Genomic DNA, 21354 nt, shown 5'->3' with positions numbered 1-21354 from the left:
GGTTAAGTGCATCACCACCCTGTTTAAGATTTGGTTGTGCAAAGTTCAGACGAGCAAAGATAATAGCATTTGCCAGTAAATGCTTCTGCTCGTGTACGTGAAGGCCAGGAAGGAAATGGCACGTGAATTTTGAAACCAATCCAAACATGTGCAGCAGCTATCCACCATGCGTGTTCACCTGCTGGAGGTTTGGTTCAAGATATGGGTGCGCGAAGTTCAGACAAACAAAGATGCAGTAGAACCGGACCACCAGCATCACATTCACACAGTGATAATAATTATTACCAAAGATAACATTCACGCAGCATCGTAATTTACCCGGAACATCGACAAGATAAGTTAGTAACACGCATAATGCGCTCCAGGGGAACAGGAATAAGCGACTGGTGCTACAGAGAATGGTACCAATCTAGAGTCATATTACCGCCAAAAGAGTACATAAGGGTGCAGGACGATTAGCATCCAAACAATCACAGGCTTGGTATAGCCCTGAGTGAACTACAAGCACTGGTTATCCGGTAGATTACACGCTTACACCTTTCGGATGAGGAGGAACAGCCTTTGATCCAGCTCGAGGTTAGCAGCACTTGAAGGATCGCCTTTGAGCAACATCAGGAGGCCGCCAAAAGATGCATAGATCTCCCTGGAGAGAGGAAAAGGTGGGTAAAATCATTAGAATAGTTGCACGAGTGAATTGGTCAAATCACTTGGTTGAGTTTGAGATATACAGGTGTAAAAGGTGTAGGTTCGGTTTGAGATATAAAAATAGGCATTCTGAGTTGCACTTCTACTGCATGGTGTGAATGTGTGATTCACATAATACAACTAGCCAAGCATGCTTATATTTGGCTCAAAAACGAGAAAAGACCGTCAACACACCTATATCCATTTCATAAGAAAAATGAGCTCCTTTTGCAGATATTTAACAATATTTCTAGTAAGTACAAACTATAAGCGAGGAATATCAAATATGTAAAACCAAATCCTTCAATCAGCCCTTCAACAGATGGAACTTTGCTCTTTGTATGAGACTATGAGTTGCACCAAAGATTTCCACATGAGAACAGCCCAATGCCCATGGCATTATTTCATTTGTACTAACATTTCAAGGGAAAACAGCCGAGCTTCATCTTGGACCGTGTATATAGCATCAGGCTACTCAGTAACAATCAAATTAAGCAATCCCAAAACCAACCCCTTATCTTGGACCATGTATATACACTAGGTTACAATTACATCAAGGAATTTGAACTGCCCCACCCCACCCACCCATTATCTTTGACCATGTATACATCAGGTTACTCACTAACACTCAAAGGAAGCAATCTCAAACACCACCCCTTATATTGGAGTATATTCACCAGGTTACTCAGTAATACGCGCATCAAGCAATCTCAACACCCCTCCCCCACCCACACAGGATTGTATGGACATGCATTAAGAAGCTAGGATTTTTTTTGAACATATTAAGAAGCTAGGATTAAGGAGCTGAAGGGCAAATAAGAGAATCATTATGTACTCTCAAACTCATGAGCTTCAGCAACATGGTTATAGGGCAAATTCTTCATCAGCTATATGAAGGTAAGAAATCAATCCCACATTAAATCATATATTACTCAAACATATCGCATAAATCAAATCCTGCAAGATTAAAAACCCACACAAAATCACTAATCTAGAGTTCAGAGAAGTCATACACTTTAGTAGGTCCTTTATCCTTGCTGGAATTGTCCTCTGAAATCTTGTAAAGCTTTCCATGCATGACATAGTCATACTTGTCAGCAAGTGTTTTCCTACCAGCCTGAAAGAAGGAAAGAAATAACATGAGCTTCCTGGGTATCAGCCCCTAAACATGCGTCCTCCACGAAGACAAGTCCATGTAAGACAATAACAACATTTTAGGCAACTATCACATCATTCAGCTGCCAAATTATTTCATGATCAAACTTCTAAGAAGAATCAGGTCATGTTACCTGTGTATAGTAGCCAGTGTCTGGGGTCCCGTCCAGATTCAGTGTAGGAGCTAAAACCATGGTGAACTTGTCACCCATATGCATTGGGTAGACATCGGTTGCGATATCTAATTGCATGTACATCTCCAACTGCTCACTTCTAGCCTCAATGCGATTAACTGCACACCGATGTGGAAAGGTAAATGTTTCGGTTCAGTAATCATCTGCAGCTACGAGGTTGCACAAAGTGTCGCTATGATGTTAAGTGTTAACAGTCCAGGATTCCAAACATTGTAGAGCACTGCGAACTGGGTAGGCATAAATAAATTCCAAGGTTTAAATCTCAAAAGGCCTAGCGCTTACTTGCACTTAATCTGCACATAATTGCGCACAAGCATGTGCTTTTGGTCAGAAAAGCGCAAGGCGGTGGCGAAGCGCACAATTAACGCCAAGCGCTTTTTTTGAACCATGATAAATTATGTTGCTAGGTAGTAACTGCTAGCAGCAACTCCAAGAGACGGACAGGCATAATGAGCAGCATGATTCGGCGGAGCAAAGCACCGCGCAGTAGAATAGTAACTGTAAATTCACCATGCATAACAGCCAGGGCGAATTACCTCTGTCGAACTTCTTGCCATCGGGGTCGATCCTGGTCACGTGGAAGATGTCCTCGAAGAGATGCTCGGCCATTTTTCCTGCCCAAGGAGAGCACGAACTTCAGTTATGCAATAATAAACTTGATAAGACTAAGAGAGAGCACAGCAACCCTAGCATCCTGCCGATTGTGGTTCTCAGATAATCCACACAAGTGAATCCTAACCCGCGCTCTCCAAACAGACAAAGAAAAAGCGGCCCCCGAATCCTAAATCAAGAAGCGGCGCAGCCTGGCCCCCCAAGAAGCCGAGAATAAGCACCCACGCCCGCCCACGGATCGGTCGGGCCCGACGGCGGCGAGGAGAGGCGAGGCCAGGCGAGCCGGGCCGGTAGAAGGAGGGAGAGAGGGAGGGGGGGGGGGGGGGGGGTCGACCTGAAGCGCCGGGGAGGAGCCGGCGCGGATCGCCTGGGTTGCGCTGCGGGGAGCGGAGGCGATGTGGGGAGTGGCAGGAGAGGAAAAACAGAGGGTTTGGGCAGAGCTTCGGCCTTTGGGGTGTAGTGGAGCGAGACTGGTGGGTAGGGTTTCTGCCATGGACGGGCCGTTCGTGGGCTAGGGCCTGGGCCCGGGCCGCTGCACGTCGCCCTGTCTTTCTTAAAAAAATGTCGTCTTTGGTGTGAAAATAATATTATTGTTGAACGAATAAAAAAAAGTTGTTTTTCGTTCTTCCCTTTCCTTTTCCAAATGTGTGCTCAGGTCACAGAACTCTGTCAAACCAAATCACGATTAGTCTCAACATTCCAGGCATTATACGTACGATTATTGTAGGTCCCAATGTAGTACTTAACAGGTGATATTCCTGTGAAATCTTGAACAATAAACGCACAACACAAAATACAAAATCGTTCATGTCAAACATTAAACCTGAGAAATCAAAAGTAAAATCAAATGTGTATGTTGGATGTTTCATGCGAAACATGGGTAACAACATGCATCACAACTCACACAATTTTGCTTTTGCTTCAATGTATATCTCCATCTCAGTAATGGTTACAAGATCACAACAGAAACAATGAGCAAATTCAGCACACATTGGCTGCTTGCTCTGAGGTCAGAGCTATAGTTCTATTGAGCAGCCTTTCGACTTTCTTAGCACCTTCTGATCTTCTGACACCTGGTTCTATGGCCCGAGCCTTCTCTTCAGCAGATCTAATACAGGTGGCCTTGGGTCATTTTCCTTCCGGATAAGAGTACAGGCTGCTGCAATTGAAGTCGGTATTCTACGGCTGGACAGCTTCTAGGAGCTTCTCATAAACTTGCCGCGCAGACAAATCCTCAACCTAAATAAAGCCAAGGTGTTTTTGTACAAGAGAACAATCAATAGATGGAACCAGAAGATTGCTGGAAAATATATAATGAACTACTCCTTATTAATATGTGAAATGTTGAGTCAACTGACTGCTAACAGAAAGTTGGCACATTAATATGTTCCTAAAATGAGACATGAGAAATGGGAACTTACAATCAGAAGCTTTGATTTATTATTCCATCCCCTTTGAAGGGTCATCTGACTCAATCTTAAGCCAAGCACCTGATTACATAAATTGTCAGACCAAATATGTTCAGGTGAGAAGTTTGATCACCTTATAAAATCTATACCCATACAGGTACCAAGGTAAACAAACACTACAACATTGAAATGTCTCAAATACTGCCAAGAATTAAGATTGAAGAAAGTGACCTTTCCCATAAATTCTAGCAACTCGTTGTTGGCCTCCCCCCGAGCAGCAGGGGCAGCTACTGCTACTCGAACATCGTCAGCGTTCACTCCTGATAAGAATAAATACAATTGTCACGTCTTCTTTTCTCTTGGTAACTGAAATGATACTGATTCCTCTTAGTACTGTCCGGTTTATTATGTTATAGAGGAGAGCAGCGGTGCTTAGTTGCATTCGTTTAAACAACAAATTTACTACAAGATTAACATAACGTACTTGTTATTGCTGAACGTTGTGCTCGGTCTTCTACTTCAATGGCAACTTGGACAAGTCCACCTTGCAACTGTGTTATGCAAGGGGGTACAGGCGCATCCTACAGTTTCCATGGTCTGTTAGCTTACAAAATAATAAAACAGATTGGACAGATCAAAGGAAGTTCCATCACGCTTACATGTGGATTTGTCTCAGCCGCCACCGAACTCAGTGCTCCATCAACAACATATATATAAGGAGCAAGCTCCAAATCTTCCTCCGATCGGTAGCAAACAAAAAGGTCGCATCCCACACAGGTCATGCGAAACTGCTTTTCGAGCTTTCCTTCTCCACTGCGTCAGAGATACTTACATTATATAATCAGCAAAAATGTAGTCCACTGCAACAATGGAATCACTCAAGACAAATGACCCTTGGGTGGTTACTACAAATGAGTATTCACATGAAAACTGTGGATGGTGTAGAAGGATTCAAATATTTCAAAGTACAGAATATATCTATAAATCTGATACAGGGAAAATTGATTCTAACAGTAGCACTAGCTCTATACTGATTGCAGGTCATAGTTACTGACCCGCAAGAGTTGATATGTACATGCATGTGATGTGTTGCAGGGCGTGCCATTAAAAGAGATGAGTTAGTTAATTAGCAAAAAGGTAGTACTCCCTCGTAAACTAATATAAGACTTTTTAGACCACTAGAGTAGTGATCTAAAAAGTTGTATATTAGTTTACAGAGGGAGTACATCCTATGGTCCTACTGCAGGTGTTGTTAATTGGTGTTTGAGAGATAAAATACTATGATCTGTTGTGTTCATGTCTCCTCTTATCTTTTTTCTCTGGGCAATTTTTTTTATAGAAGATTCAATCTTTAAATGTGTCCTCATTAAAATTATTCATTTGCAAGTTGGCTACTGTTATGCAATAAAAAGTAGTGTAAGTTTACCCTGAGTTGATGCAGCTACCACTGGATTTTCTTCTCAAAAACAATTGTGCACACTTAAGATCGCAGCACTCATATCATGGGTACATACGACGTGATAATAGATAAAGTGGCAAATTTCACCAGGGTAGTGAGCATACATAACATCGCGTTACCAAGGTGTAATATTGTCTATCAATTGTGCAATGATATTAGAAAACATGGGATTCGACTCAAGTACCTAACAATAACAAAGTTACAAGGTATGATTAGTATACCGTTTCAACAAGATTTTTCCTGCATCTTTCACATTTAACCTCGCAAGATGCTTTGCCTTATCTAGAACATGTGCTCGGTCGGTCTTCCTCTTTGGCATTTTCTGCAATAGGGTATCTTTATAACAAACACATCAGAACTGATTTTATAGCAGATACTTAAGTATTAACAGGGCACATCGAATACAACAATCTTGAAAGTAGTCAATGTCAGAAAGGAATTTCAACTTAGCAATTTAAAATTGCTATCACTAGCTAGATTTAACTGCTAATCATATGAAACAACACAATTATAAACAAGAAAAAATGACAAGATTCAAAGTGAGGACAAAAAGGCGAAAAGTCCGATTAATCAGTTAATCAGCTACTCGGTGACCCTCCGAGGAGGGATTAATTGGCCAGTTAATAGGCGGATTTTTTGGACAATGCAAACAAGTTATTGTGGTTTGATCTGTGACAAATTACAAACATAGGTCAGTACAGCTTTCTACTATTCCAAGGAACCATCTATGGCAAGCTCAGCTAAGAGAAAACTCATATTACTAGTATTAATTAAGCTCAGAAGAACAAGGGTGAAATTCAAGTTCACAATGCTGACACACAAACGAAGAAAACCTCCTAGCAAGCTGAATCCCTTTAGCTACTCATGTTCTTGATTATGAACGATGCGGATCCTTGAGATGCAATTTCACCACCGGTAAAGTCGGGGAGACCTGATCCCGCTCCTCCCACAGCAGTTTTGGCGGCAGTGGTGATAGTGGGGTGGTTGTGCGGTGCTTGACATTGCATCTTTCATGCTTCTTTGATTTGAAGTCTGCTGTGGTCTTCCCCAATCCCCCAGAGCAGGTCACACTGGATCTGTCTCACTCGGTGTTTTTGCGGGGAGGGCACGCGGCGGGGACATTTTTTTGTTGGCATTCGTTGCTGGGGGTTAGTACCCTTTGCATCTAGTTTTCGTGCAGTTTACCTAAGGGCTTCTTTCATCCAGAGGAATTTCATAGGAAATTTTGCAGGATTTAGATCCTTAGGAATTTTTCCTACATAGGTTTGGTTCGTGAGATTGGAATCCTTATGAAAACTTCCAAAGGATTGCTTTGCCCTCGGTTTTGGAGGAAAATTTCCATCCACTGAAACCTCCTTTTACAATTCCTTTGTTCTTGATGTGGCATCAAACACTATTTTATCCAAATTCGTATAGTTTCCAAATCATGTAGGATTGAAGAGAGCATGCCACTCAAATCCTATATTGTTTTCCTATTCCTGTGTTTTGAAGATCCTGCGAATCAAAGAGGCCCTAATTAACCTCGATTATACTCTTCTTAACACACAGGCAGGGCTCCTGCAGGGTTATCTAATAAGAAAGAAAAAAAGACTGCCACTTCGTTGACAAGAATCCCCACTCGGTGCTTCAGCTAGAAAGAACAACATTAGCCTAGAACATCCGGAGGGACTTCTCAGATCTGTTAAAACTAACCGAAAGCCTCCAGATACAAGCCCACGCTGCAACGAAGAGGAACCAAGAAAGGGGGGCGTGAGGGAGAAGGAGCCGACTGACCAGTGATGAGGACGTGGGAGGCGCAGTGCTTGCAGTAGTAGACGAAGAGGTCGGACTCGGGGCCCTCCGGCAGCGCGTCCTCGCTCGAGTACGTGTGGGTCGTCCGCTTAGGCATCTTCCCTCTCGCTTTCTCCGCTGCTGCGGTCGGCGGCGAACCGGAGCGGCGTCAGGGCGTGGGGCGGTGGGTGGGCGGGCTCTCGGGCACGGCTGCTCAGGCGGCGGCAATCGAGTAGGGGATCTGCGTCCTAGGCGAGGAGACGAGGGGGGAGATGACGTAGAGGCGGCGGGGCGGAGGCCGAGACGGAGAGGAGGGGGCCGGCGGGCCGCGTTGTTGGCTCGGTCGGACTGGGGAAAGTTGGGGCTGTTTGGTTGGCTTCCGGAAAAGGCTGCCTAGGCTTGGATTCTGAAGATTTGAGATCAGGATTGCTTTTCTTTTTTTAACACTGTATAATGTATAATCAAAGTCACTCACGTACACGAGCATACACTCATCCCTATAAACGTGCACATGCACGCCTTACCCTACGAGCACTTCCGAAAAACTGAGCCGGCATAGCATCTTGAGATTTTATGAAGTCAGGCGCCTCGCAGTCAATGGAACTTCTACTCGCACTGAACGAACATCGCCGAAAGTCTAAAATAAATTCAGAAATAATGCGAGCACCAATGTCAAGTTTAGAACTTGAACCCTGATGAGATGGGATACCACCGTCCTACTAACCATCCAACCACATGCCGATTCGCTGATGTCAGGGTTGTTGCGTGCCAAGACTTGATTGGTATATAGATGGTCTCATAATAGATCCTACCTCATTATTTCTTAGGGTCGTGTTATTTTTAATAAGGCCTAATTATCAACAGTAATATAGGATGATTTTATAGTCAACTACACAAAAAAAGTCTCATATTTCGATATAGAGGGAGTTGTTGTTTTCAGTTAAAAAACGGTTACACCCTCAGATCCATATTAATTGTTGTTGATCTAGAGAGTAGTTGTTGTTCAACTGGTATATAAATGGTCTAATAATGGACTCTACGTACAGAATTAGTTTGTTAGGTGACGTTGCTCGGCTGGTGCCGATGTAGTCATCACGAATAAAAGTTTCAGGTCACCGCCTCAATGTGTTCCTACGATGTCTTCAAGGAGCCATCGTTTGTGTCCAAGCAAAACCTTGATGACTGTGAAAGTCTTGTCGAGGGTCTTGTTTCTTCCTCTCTGTCCACATCAGGTCGGTGGTTCCTCCAGCGGTATCAGTCATCGCGGAGTCGAAAGTGTTTGTATTGGAGGTGGCTAGCACCGTCACTAGTCTCATTTGAGAGATGGTACACTGAGAGTTTCTTAGGCCTCTTACTAATTGGGACGCCTGAAAGTGCAATCTTGCCTTTTAAGTATGTTTCAATGTTGGGACTAATCACATTTGCTAAGTGTATCCCATGTTTTAGTCCATGTGATACAACCGGTTGTAAGTGTACCGATTACAATGACGACGCACAAGCTAATGGTCGGGATCAAGTTGTTGCTGCACCATTAGAAATCACAGTGGGCGATGTACATATTTCAACCTGTCTACGGCAGAAATACGAAGACGTCGATGAGCTAGTCGCTGTTACGTCCAGGCATGCAACATCGTGCAATGATCAGAACAAGTTGAGACAAACAACGATTACATTGGTCAATCAGGAAAGTACACACGAGCAAACTAGAGGAGCAAGCCTGGAGCTGACCAGATGCATCATTGTCTTCATGCTAAAACAGACTAGTACTTGCACGTATAGTACAAAGGGAGCTTGTTTTTATCTTTTGGAGGAAAGAGACCAGCCAAGGATTGATAGATATGCATGCAGGTTACGTACGTTGGTCAGAGATAAAACAACAAATATATTTGTTGATTTCTTTGCACGATTCTCTAGAACAAGGGTTCGAATTATTTTCTTATTTCGTCCACGCAAGAAGAAGGGTGGTCTACCCTTTAACAAACCAATCATGAAGATACGTGACTGTTTAAACTTATGTGATATTGGATGGGGTCCACCAACACAACAGTTAGATGTCTACGCACAAGTTCAAAAGAGTCCAGGTCAATCTTTTGTAAGGATTATATTGCTAGAATATAAAGCATATAATCTTTTAGTATTATTTAAATATGGCGTCCGATCCAGGTTTCCTTTCTTTGTTTTCCGTGAGTTTTAGTCAGGGAGCTTGCTTTCCAAGTCAGGATAAATGTTCTGGCTGCTATATAAAGCCATAGTGTGTTGCTGTAAAAATCAGGTTATATTTTATGAATAAATATGATGTGGTTTTAGGGTAAATACATGTATCGAGTTTTGGGGGAAGCTGTCTAAAAATCCCTAAGTTTTGGAGGAAGTTTTAGAAAACCTCTGTGTTGTGATTTCTGCGAGGAAATTGTTTTGCGCGTGAGTACCGTCGTCGAGATTGGTTTTCTCGTGCAGAGCCGCAAGGTTCAAACCCTCCATTTCGTGTACATCGCGTGCGCGGGCGAGAGGTTGCTGCTATTGGAGGTGGAGTGTCGTGAAAGATCGGACCGCAACAACGGATCGGATCTCGCCATCGAGGTTCGGTCAATATCACCATGTGAAATAATTGTGTGTGGATAATGAACCCATTTAAATGAATATGGCTCAAGAATGGAGAGACGAAGATAAACATATAGGTGTAGCCTTCTTCGGTTTTGTTCTTGGGCATAGGGACTCTGCACTATTAAGAGGGGATCAATGGGGATCACAAAAAAATAAGCACATGCTCATAGTTTTGAACATATTCCACTCTCATATCATGTGCTTATCCATTCATATTCAATGCAAATATACCACTCATACACATGATAAATAGCCTTGATCTTATACTCTCACATCATAAAGATCTTATACTTTACAATTGTTATGCTCACTTTCACATTCCGTATAATTGCCTAAAATTGCAAAGTAATAGAGGAATTAAAATCTGTATTTGTACCTAATCACCCCCTCTCTAGGTCCATTTTGATCCTTTCACCGGCCCATAACTCTTTGAAATGTTCATATTTCTGGGAAGCTTTGTTTTTCTTCCCTTTTGTGTTTTTTATCTACTTTTTAATCTAATGTTTCATAAAAAGAAATAGTCATGAATATTTGTGAATTTCTTCCATATTCCTTTTTTTAATTCATACAAGCTTTCCAAATTTGAGTCATATTTTCAAACTCACTAACCTTTTAATCTGTGAACATTTTCTTTCAAATTCACAAACGTTTTTTAGATTTATGAACATTTTCCAAGTCGATGAATATTTTTAAATCCATGAACTTTTCAAATACATGAACATTTTTTCAATTTCTTGAACATTTTCCTAATTCACAAACAATTTTCAAATTTATGAACTACTTCTGACTTTTGAGAATCCACAAATCTTTTTTCAAATTCATGAACTATTTTATAATCCCATGACCAAATTTTATTCCACCATTTTCAAAATTTGAAAAGGTAGACAGGTTTTTAGAGAGCAAAACAACAACAAAATGGCGAGAAAGAAAAAAAAGAACACTAGAGTGTGGGCTAGTTGGCGAACGAGCACCACTACTACGCCATCCCATGCATGCACTGATGCACGAGCGTAGGCCGCTGGGTAACACACAGACGTGCACCCTGCAACCAGCACAACATCGCCTATGGACCGACTATTAGTGGGCATTCGGTTAATTGTGATTTCGGTTTCTCAAAAACAACCGAAAAATCAGCTAAATAGAAGAAACCAAACCTGATAGACTAATATATTTCGGTTTTGGTAGGTGAACGGAACTATGGAATAATATCTACACGTACAAGAAAATATAAAGGAAAACATGGAATAAGACTCCACACAAAACAAACAACACTACGCACCAGTCACCATAGAAACAGAAAGGGTCTGTCTAGGACACATCTAGATGTGACATAATTATGTCACATCTAACATGACATCATCCTATTTGTAGCCTCTCGATCGCCCCTGTTCTTGTTCTGTCGTTCGATTGTTTGTCACCCAGTCGTTCGATTGTTTGTCGTTGCTCGTCCTTTTTTGTTGGACGCTTCCAGGGCTGGGCCGTCCCTCTCCCCCTCCACCACCCCCACACTCTCGGCAAGTTTCCTGGGCCTAGGCCTTGTGTTTGTGGGCTTAATTTGTTTGTTTGTTGTAAAAAAAAAGCTTGGGACCAGATGTAGGCCTTGGCAAAATTGCTTGAATCCAGAGTTCTTCACAAGCATGTATCCGAATCCAGAGTTCTTCACAAGCTCCATTCTGTAATTGCTTTTGCAAACACTGTCAACTATCTTGGAAGAACACCCTATGCTAAATCTGATATACGCACTTGCTCTTCCTTTATTCAAACATTCTTGGGTTGTTCCCATCTGATAATCAAGCAAAAAAGACAAATTAAAATTAGTAACTCAGCTCTATCAAACAAAAAAGTACTTGGCATGATAACACACTACTTATAATAAAAAACCGATGGCGTGGTAGGTAAAAGATGTTAATTGAAATAAAAAACAATTTACCTTCCTGCTTTGCTCCTTCAAAACATTCCTCCCATGTTTACTCTCATCACTCTTTTGCAGCTGCATACAAAAAAACCAAAATAACAAAAAAGAAAATTAGGCTCTTATAGAACAGATTATATTCAAACAAGACTGAACTTATGAAGGCAAAAAAGAAGCACGAAAACACAAAAAAGTTTGATGCGGTGAAAAATGATTTACCATTTTCTGATACCATCAAGCAACATGCCATCTGATGCATCCGTTTCTGTTAAATCAATATTAGAGGCCTCAACTTCAGAAACATTGCCATGAAAAGTTTGGTCCAGGTCTTCAATGATGATATTGCTCTCTGAATTTTGATGGTTGGTATCTCTGCTTACATCCCCCTGTAAAAAGAAACAAGAATAGATAAACAAAGAATTTTGAAGAATAGTCAAGTATGAACTGGGCACGGAAAAATTGTTGTAATCGTATTGTGACAAGCACGTACATAATTAGACATATTAGGAGGAACCAACCAATGGGAAAAAAATTGAATGTCTAGAATCAGAAATGAAAACAAGAGGAAAAAGTATATAGAATCCCCTAGAATCGGAGTTGTATGACTGCTAGGGTTCCATGTCTGAATCACAACAAAATCCATTTCTGGAAAAACAAAAGTATGTGATTGACCACTGAGAATTTCAAACTGACTAGGGGGAGAATTACAACCTCAATCAAGCAAAAAAATCAGCCTTAGATGAACACAAATTCAGTATGAATGAACAAAATATCAGTCTGTATAACCAACACACTATTAATTTCAGTCTGCATGAAGTCCAGGTCTCCCCTGCTCAAAGGTTTCACATAAGCCTAGAACGATGTTACTAATTACTCCCTCCGTCCGAAAATACTTGTCGGAGGAATGGATGTATCTAGACGTATTTTAGTTTTAGATGCATCCATTTATATCCATTTCTGCGACAAGTATTTCTGGACGGAGGGAGTACATCTAAATCACCCCCTGCCACATAACCACGCTCTTAAATTTTCAGAAATTCTATGATACTCTGAATCTAACAAATTCAGTCTTACTGAACAAATTCTGAGTATGTAACAGATTCGGTCTCTATCAAAATTGCAGTTATATTAAAACAAACTAGAAATCCTTTTTTCTTTAGGGGTTTCATGAAGAAGTACCTTGTAAATCTTTATTACATCAAAAAAGAAAAAAAAACTATCAAAAAATGGAATAATTGTAAATGGGGGCCCTCAGCAAACACACACACACCCTTTGTGAGTCAATGGTTGCCTTGCAATTGGGGCCACGACAAAACACACACACACACACCTAGTTGCGAGTCGATGCTCGGCTTACAACTGGGGAGTCTCGGGAAACACAAACACACACACACACACACACACACACACCCCCTTAGTTGCGAGTCAATGGTGGACTTGCAACTGGGGGCCATGACAAAACACACACACACCCTAGTTGCGAGTCGATGGTCGACATGCAAGTGGGGACCCTCAACAAACACACACACACACTCGTACTTGCGAGTCGATGGTGGACATGCAACTGGGGACCCTCGAAAAACACACACACCCTTAGTTGCGAGTCGATGGTCAGCTTGAAACTGGGGGCGACGACAAAACACACACCCCCTAGTTGCGAGTCGACGATCAGCTTGCAACTGGGGGCCCTAAACAAACACACACACCGCCTAGTTACGAGTCGATGGTTGATATGCAACTGGGGACCCTTGACAAAACACACACCCCTAGTTGCGAGCTGGTGGTCGGCTTGCAACTAGGGACCCTCGATAAACACACACACCCTTAGTTGCGAGTCGATGGTTAACTTGCAACTGGGGCCACGTCAAAACACACACACCCTAGTTGCAAGTCGATGGGAGTCTCGACAAACACGCACACACCCTTAGTTGCAAGTCGATGGTCGGCTTGCAACTGGGGACTCTCGAGAAACACACACACGCTTAGTTGCGAGTCGATGGTGGGCTTGCAACCGGGGGCCATGACAAAACACACACACCCTAGTTGCGAGTCGATGGTCGGCTTGCAATCAGGGGATCCCAAAAAAACACCCCCCGAGTTGCGAGTCACTGGTCGACATGCAACTAGGGACCCTCAACAAAACACACACCCCTAGTCATGAGTCGATGGGCGGCTTGCAACTTGGGACTCTCAACAAACACACACACACCCCTAGTTGCGAGTCGATGGTCGGCTTACAACTTGGGACTCTCGACAAACACACATACACACCCTTAGTTGCGAGTCGATGATCGGCTTGCAACTGGGGGCCACGACAAAACACACACACCCTAGTTGCGAGTCGAAGTTCGGCATGCAATTGGGAACCCACAACACACACACACACACACACACACACCTAGTTGCGAGTCGATGCTCGGCTTGCAACTAGGGAGTCTCGACAAACACACACACCCATAGTTGTAAGTCGATGCTCGGCTTGCAACTGGGGACTCTCGACAAACACACACACATACACCCTTAGTTGTGAGTTGATGGTGGGCTTGCAACTGGGGCCATGACAAAACACACACCCCTAGTTGCGAGTCGATGGTTGACATGCAATTGGGGACCCTTGACAAACAAAAACAAACACCCCCTAGTCGTGATTCGATGCTCGGCTTGCAACTGGGGACTCTCGACAAACACACACACACACACCCTTAGTTGTGAATCGATGGTCGGCTTGCAACCAAAGGCCCCGAAAAAACACTCGCCCCTAGTTGCGAGTTACTGGTCGACGTGCAACTGGGGACCCTCAACAAAACACACACCCCTAGTTGTGAGTCGATGGTTGACATGCAACCAGGGACTCTCGACAAACACACACACACACCCTTAGTTGCGAGTCGGTGGCCGGCTTACAAGTGGGGTCCCTGACAAAACACACACACACCCTAGTTGCGTGTCGATGGTCGGCTTGCAATTGGGGACACTCGACAAACAAAAACACACACACACCCAGTTGCGAGTCGATGGTTGACATGCAACTGGGGACTCTCGACAAACACACACACACACCCTTAGTTGCAAGTCGGTGGTCTACAAGTGGGGCCCTCGACAAAACACACACCTCCCTACTTGCGTGTCGATGGTCGGCTTGCAATTGGGGACCCTCGACAAACAAAAACAAACACACCCTAGTTGTGAGTCGATGGTCGGCTTGCAATCGGGGCCCCCGAAAAAACACACACACCCCTAGTTGCGAGTCACTGGTCGACATGCAACTGGGGACCCTCAACAAAACACACACCCCTAATTGTGAGTTGATGGTTGACATGCAACTGGGGACCATCAACACACAAACTCACACCGTTAGTTGCGAGTCGATGGTCGGCTTACAAGTGGGGGCCCCAAGAAAACATACACACCCCTAGTTGCGAGTCGATGGTCGGTATGCAACTGGGGATCACGATAAACACACATACACACACACACCCCTAGTTGCGAGTCGATTGTCTAGATGCAACTGGGGACCCTCGACAAACACACACACTCCTAGTTGTGAGTCGATGATCGACATGCAACTGGGGACTCTCGACAAACACAGACACACCCTTAGTTGCGAGTCGATGGTCGGCTTGCAACCGGGTCCCTGGAAAAACAAACATGCCCCTAGTTGCGAGTCGCTGGTCGGCTTACAAACGGGGAGCCTCAACAAATAAAAACACACTCCCCCTAGTCACGAGTCGATGCTCGGCTTGCAACTGGGGACTCTCGACACACACACACACACACACACGCACACGCACACGCACCTTAGTTGTGAGTCAATGATCGACATGCAACTGGGGACTCTCGACAAACACACACACTCCTAGTGGCGAGTCGATGGTCGGCTTGCAACTGGGAACCCTTGACAAACACACACCCCTAGTTGTGACTTGATGGTCGGCTTGCAACTGGGTGCCCCGACAAACACACACACCCCTAGTTGCGAGTCGATGGTCGGCATGCAACTGGGGATCGGACCCTCGACAAAACACGCGCAAACCTTAGTTGCGAGTCGTTGGTTGACATGCAATTGAGGGCACCGACACTAGTTGCGAGTCGATGGTCAACATGCAACTAGGGGCACCGACAAACACACTCACCTCCTAGTTGTGAGTCGATGGTCAGCTTGCAACTGGGGGCCCTAAGAAAACACCCCCCCCCCCTATTTGCGAGTCGATGGTCGGTTTGGACTGGGGACCCCGACAAACACACACAAACGAACTAGGGGGCGTACAAAAACAAACTAGGAGGTGTGTTCAGAGGTACTTAAGACCGCCTCCATTGTACACTTCTCATCCTGCTCGGAAGGAGTGGACATCTAAAACTCTTATAGACTAAAAAAACTTATAAAATAAGTTGAATCTGGAGTAGACTATACTGAAAGTTTAGGTTGCTATAATATAACTGAAACAAAGTTCATTTCAAAAAAGGTTCAGCACCAGATGAGTTTATCCACCTAGTTACCATCTGTTTCACTTACCTTATCACATAAAATTTCTCTAGTGCTCATAGATCAGAAAATACTCTTGTTAGATTTTGAAATCACATATCTTCAAACAAGAAAAGATTTTAACAGAAAATCTGTAAAAATATGAAAAACAAAAGCTATACATTCGGGCCTGCTACTACTATACTTTCAATTTCTGGAGTTGTGCCATATGCCACAACTTTTAAGAAATCAAAAAGACCTCGCTTAGTCTGAGAAGTTTGAAGTATTCAGAAGAAGACTACACATGCTCCCTACAAACAGACACACACAAAAATTCAAACATTCCTGTCTGAAAAAAGAAGGATTGCAATGTATGCCACTGAAAATGTTTATCCACTCGCATTATGCCTCTTAAATTTCAGACAAAAATGGCAGGCAACTCTGTCTGTTGTCTATATGTAGTATGTGCTACAAACTCAAGATTACAAAATGGGGTGCTAGCTGCTACATTCAGATTACAAAACTGGGGTGCTCGCTGCTACATTCAGATTCACACACACACAAAAACTGGAAGTCCCTAGATGTACAGACTCAAGTTACAAAACTGGGGGTGCTCGCTGCTACAATCAGATTCACACAGAAAAACAAATCTACAGCCATGGGCATGAACATAACCGGGTTGGATTGCTAGTTACTATTCATCAGCTGCATATATAGGCATGTATTCAGACATTCCACACTTAAAAACATTTCATTTTCTCTCTAAAAAATGTGTGATGCAAACGAATCTAATATATCACGAAAAAACAGCAAGCACCTCATGTATGCCACTCATATAAACACTCCCCCCCCCCCCCCCCCCCCCCCCAGGTTCTTGATGTTCATCCCTCAAAACAAACAAACACCCCTAGATGGCATGGGAAAACAGGAAAAAAAGGCGAGGAAAAGAAAGAGGGGATGAACACTCACTCCGCTGGATTCCCCTGCCATCTCTGTCGCCACAAGCCCACCAGATCAGGTCGTCTCTCCCTTGGATTCGAGTCAGAAGGAATACAATGGTGGCAGAACAAGGGATGAGGAGGGGAAAAGAGGCGAGGAGAGTGAGGACGGGACTCCAGATCAAGTTAGACTGTTCAGATTCTAAAGCAAGCCCAATAAACAAACAAAAATCGAAGGCCGGCCCAAATCTCCTCGTGCACGAATAATAAAGCAGAGACAGATCGGACGGTACAAACACTTAGATGTGACATCCTTAAATATCATCTAGATGTGAATTAGTCATTCTGAAACAGAAAAGAAAACAGCACTAGGTTGGGCTTTCGGCTAGGGTGTGTACGCCTTGACACTTTCAAGTGCGAATAATCAGGAGCATGATTGGCTGGGCTTCAGCCTTTCGGCTAACTTATATTTTAGTCTCCTTGGGCTAGCTCGTAACAAGTAGGTCTGAGAGGGTTCGGTGTATATGGTTAATTTGGTTTTCAACTAATAAATAATAAAAACAGAATAAACTCTTAATCCCGGTTAATTTAGTTTGGTTCAGTTCGGTATTCTGTTTTCGGCGCAAAAGTGCCCACCCCAGGACCGACCCATATATAAGTAAGCTAATTAGTTTTTGTTTGTTTTTCAGATCATTTATTTTAAACATTTTATCTGGTATTATTTCCGGCCAGTTTTCTATTATGATTTCTAATTCTAAAAATACTCTATGAAACTTAAATTGTTGCAAAATTGAAAAAAAATGTTCATGAATTGAAAAATTCTAGTGAGTCCGCAAACTAAAAAATTATTAATGAAATCAATAATGTTCACAAAATTTAGAAATATTACCGAATTTTAAAAGGTTCAAAATTAGGAAAATAATAAATTGAGAAAATGTTTACAAATGAGTTCCAACGGTGTCCCTAATTTCAACAATATTTGCTGATTGAAATAGTGTTCACAAATTAAAAAACAATTCATGAATTGAAAAAAGTTTGCAAACTCAAAAAAACTTGACAAAATTTAAAAATTGTTCGTGCATCAAGAAAAATCTTTTCAAATTTTAAAAATATATGTGAATTCAAAACATATACATGAATTTTAGAAATTTTCCCAATTACAAACATATTCATGATTTTTTTAAATCGTGAATTGGAAAATTCCATGAATAGAAATAATTTATGAATTTTTCGTTTTCTATGAATCTTAAGAAATGCTTGTGAATTCAATTTTTTTCTGAATTTTCAATATATACTCAATTTAAAAAATGCTCGTGTATTTTCAAAATGTTCAAATATTCATAAATTTTTAAAATGAATACATAAAAATTAATAACATAATAGACCAAAAGGAATCCGAAGAAAATCATAGAAAGAAACAACGAAGGAAACCTGTTCCGATGGAAAAACACAAGAGAAATGTCAAATGGGTCAGTTCATGTAGCAGCAGTACCCTTGGAGGGTGTGTGTTTGTGTGGTATTCCGGCGTTACTATGCGGGGAATGGTAGGATTGGTCGTGGTGTATTTGTCAAAATAACTAATTACGTGTTACCCCTTGCAAAGGTCATTCCCACCTTCGCTGTTGCTGACAATAGTGCACTTCTTGTACGCCACTTATTGCAACCTTAGAGTTTTCCCTTTTTCCATATATTTTGTTTACCGAAACATTTTATCGCTAAAACCATGCATTTAAATCACAAACCATTTTGACCGTTGGATTTTTGTATTGAGATATTTGAAACTAGATATCATATTAATAGGTTCGAACGAACTTTTTTTCGCAAAATTTGGGAATAGAATAACCTAGAAAAGGCAAAAAATTCCAAAAAGGTAAAAAGACAAAAACAGAAAATAATCAAAAACCAAAAACCTGAAAGCACAACTATACTTTTCTATTTTTTAGAAGCACAACTCTGCTTTTCCCTTTTTAGGAAGCACATTTGAGTTTCCCGCGAAAGCATAGCCTGTGCTCTTCTCGCAAATAAGCAATGTTTTTTGAAAAATAAAAACAACCCGCCAAAACTTAGAAAAAATCAAGTAAAAATCGAAAAGCCAAAAAAAGCGTGCAGGAAAGTAAAAAAACTAAAATCCCAAGGGTGACCTCCACGGGGAAGGGGACTGCATGGAAGTTATCGACATCATGCAAAACTGCGGGAATTCTCTTGGCTCGGCAGCGGCAATCTACGAAGAATGCTCTTTTCTAGCTCGTAATTTTATATCTATAGTTTTTCTCATTGTCCTAGGGAGGCCAATATGGTGGCAGATTTGTTAGCTAGGAACTCAGAGGTCTCTCGAACTATTGTTTGGAAATCGGAGCCTCCGGGGTTTCTGGTTGATGTTTTGACAAACGATGTATCATGTTTACACATGAAATATAAACTGCCATGTTGGCTTTTATCCAAAAAAAAGTGACCTCCACGGGAGTCATTCAAAAGGCACCCCTTATTATTATTATTATTATTTTGTAAAAGGCACCCCTTAATTAGTTGCTCCCCAAAGCACCTCCTCACATTGAATGCTCAATTGCTATATGGGCCTTAGGTACCTTCAAAGATCCAACCTAAGCCCAACCTCTCTATCCCCGTAATTCCAATCTCGCGGAGACCCAACGAGCCAGCCCAGCACTTGCCCCACGAGAATGGCAGCCCACAAGGCCTATATATAGCGCGCGACCCCTCTCTCGCTTGCCCTTCTTCTAACCCTAGCCGCCTGCGCGCCGCCACACGAACCCCCCACCCAACCCGAGCGAGCACCGGCCGAGGAGGAAGAGAAGGTGAGATGGCTCGCGGCGCGGCGGCGGCGGCGGCGGCGGCCGCCAAGGGCAAGAAGAAGGGGTCCGTCTCCTTCGTGATCGACTGCACCAAGCCCGTGGAGGACAAGATCATGGAGATCGCGTCGCTGGAGAAGTTCCTCCAGGAGCGCATCAAGGTCGCCGGCGGCAAGGCCGGCAACCTCGGCGACTCCGTCACCGTCACGCGCGACAAGAGCAAGGTCACCGTCACCTCCGACGGCGCCTTCTCCAAGAGGTATACCCCGCGCGCCCTTCCACGCCCCATCATCCCTTTGCCTGTGCGTGATAGATCTGAGAACTAAGCATGAGCTTGGATTGGTTCATTTTGCGGTGACGTAGTTGCGATTGGTCAATATGTCTGTTGTTTCGGTTGTTGTCTGTAGCTGCAGGAAGAACTAGTATATCATGACAGAGCGTTCTAGCTTTCACCTTTGTACAGAGCGCTCTAGCTTTTCCTAAATGCAAATGTCTAACTCAATTAGCTGAATATTTTTCGATCGTCAACATTATTCAAAACTTGAATGCCACAATATATATCGTGATCCTTGTAAGTGTATTGTTTACACTTTATTTTGTTTGTGCAGCTTGGGTATTTGTGGATAACACCATTGGAACCTTAAACGTGATAACTTGATTTGTCTGAATGTTGTAACTTATCATTGCCTTGGCGTTGGAACTTATTTTTACCTTGCCTAAACACTGAACATCCAGGCCAGTTATACTATTCATTATCCAACATTTGCAAGAAAGATAGATGATCGGCTATTTCGTTCTGGCTGTACAACAAATTACATCGGTTGTTCCCATTTAGCCTAATTGCATCATTCTTTGATCTTCTCAGGTACCTCAAGTACTTGACCAAGAAGTACTTGAAGAAGCACAACGTGCGGGACTGGCTTCGCGTGATCGCAGCCAACAAGGAGCGCAACGTGTACGAGCTCCGGTACTTCAACATCGCTGAGAATGAGGGCGAGGAGGAGGATTAGAGTGCATTGTTATATTGTAGTGCTTGTTGAGTTTTGATACTTGATCTGAGTACCTCCTAGTTATCCACCTATCTTATGTTGTGCCCCTTTGAACATGGATGGTTTAATTCGAAGAATCCTTATATTTTGTCTGCTGTGTATCCATATGTCTGAACCTAATAGACGAGTATTATGGAGATTTGTTCCTGTTTCCACCGAACTGCGGTGCGAAGCAGTGGTGCTTTTCACTCCTAAAGTTTTCTTCAGTCTGATTTCGAACCTACTCCACTAGTGTGGATTTATGTGTACAGTTGCCACTTGCTTATTTTTGCTATACCTCTAATTTCTCTATCACTGGTCCG

General features: G+C 42.7%; 3 protein-coding genes and 1 long non-coding RNA gene across 5 annotated transcripts; 1 reads left to right on the top strand and 3 right to left on the bottom strand.

Annotated features, from left to right (window-relative positions):
* Positions 1-260: 260 nt before the first annotated feature.
* On the bottom strand, positions 261-3108 carry LOC123187520 (DNA-directed RNA polymerases II, IV and V subunit 8B). Its single transcript, XM_044599392.1, has 5 exons — positions 2980-3108; positions 2570-2647; positions 1974-2131; positions 1698-1801; positions 261-643 (listed from the first exon to the last, which is right to left on the bottom strand). Exons 2-5 carry the CDS (start codon positions 2640-2642, stop codon positions 532-534), a joined length of 447 nt encoding a protein of 148 aa, XP_044455327.1. The 5' UTR covers positions 2643-2647; positions 2980-3108; the 3' UTR covers positions 261-531.
* Positions 3109-3538: 430 nt separating this feature from the next.
* Positions 3539-7649, bottom strand: LOC123187518 (UPF0235 protein At5g63440). Of its 2 annotated transcripts, none has more exons than XM_044599390.1 (7): positions 7287-7649; positions 5735-5835; positions 4714-4867; positions 4539-4635; positions 4286-4374; positions 4067-4135; positions 3539-3884 (listed from the first exon to the last, which is right to left on the bottom strand). In XM_044599390.1, the coding sequence occupies exons 2-7, from the start codon at positions 5830-5832 to the stop codon at positions 3825-3827; spliced, it is 567 nt and encodes a 188-aa protein (XP_044455325.1). In that variant the 5' UTR covers positions 5833-5835; positions 7287-7649; the 3' UTR covers positions 3539-3824. The 2 variants fall into 2 exon arrangements, with proteins under 2 accessions (XP_044455325.1, XP_044455324.1); XM_044599389.1 differs by having other exon boundaries at positions 5735-5849; positions 7287-7647.
* A 3374-nt stretch (positions 7650-11023) lies between these two features.
* LOC123184754 (uncharacterized) lies at positions 11024-17376 on the bottom strand. Its single transcript, XR_006493072.1, has 4 exons — positions 17228-17376; positions 12016-12182; positions 11815-11874; positions 11024-11667 (listed from the first exon to the last, which is right to left on the bottom strand). It is a non-coding gene; the product is annotated as an uncharacterized lncRNA (long non-coding RNA).
* Positions 17377-19900: 2524 nt separating this feature from the next.
* Positions 19901-21240, top strand: LOC123187517 (60S ribosomal protein L22-2). Its single transcript, XM_044599388.1, has 2 exons — positions 19901-20262; positions 20869-21240. Exons 1-2 carry the CDS (start codon positions 20015-20017, stop codon positions 21011-21013), a joined length of 393 nt encoding a protein of 130 aa, XP_044455323.1. The 5' UTR covers positions 19901-20014; the 3' UTR covers positions 21014-21240.
* The last annotated feature ends 114 nt before the right edge of the window (positions 21241-21354 follow it).

Source organism: Triticum aestivum, chromosome 2A (assembly GCF_018294505.1).
Source record: "Triticum aestivum cultivar Chinese Spring chromosome 2A, IWGSC CS RefSeq v2.1, whole genome shotgun sequence".
NCBI classification, from domain to species: domain Eukaryota; kingdom Viridiplantae; phylum Streptophyta; class Magnoliopsida; order Poales; family Poaceae; genus Triticum; species Triticum aestivum.
The sequence above is the reverse complement of the archived record's forward strand: the minus strand, read 5'-3'. Positions and strand labels throughout refer to the sequence as shown.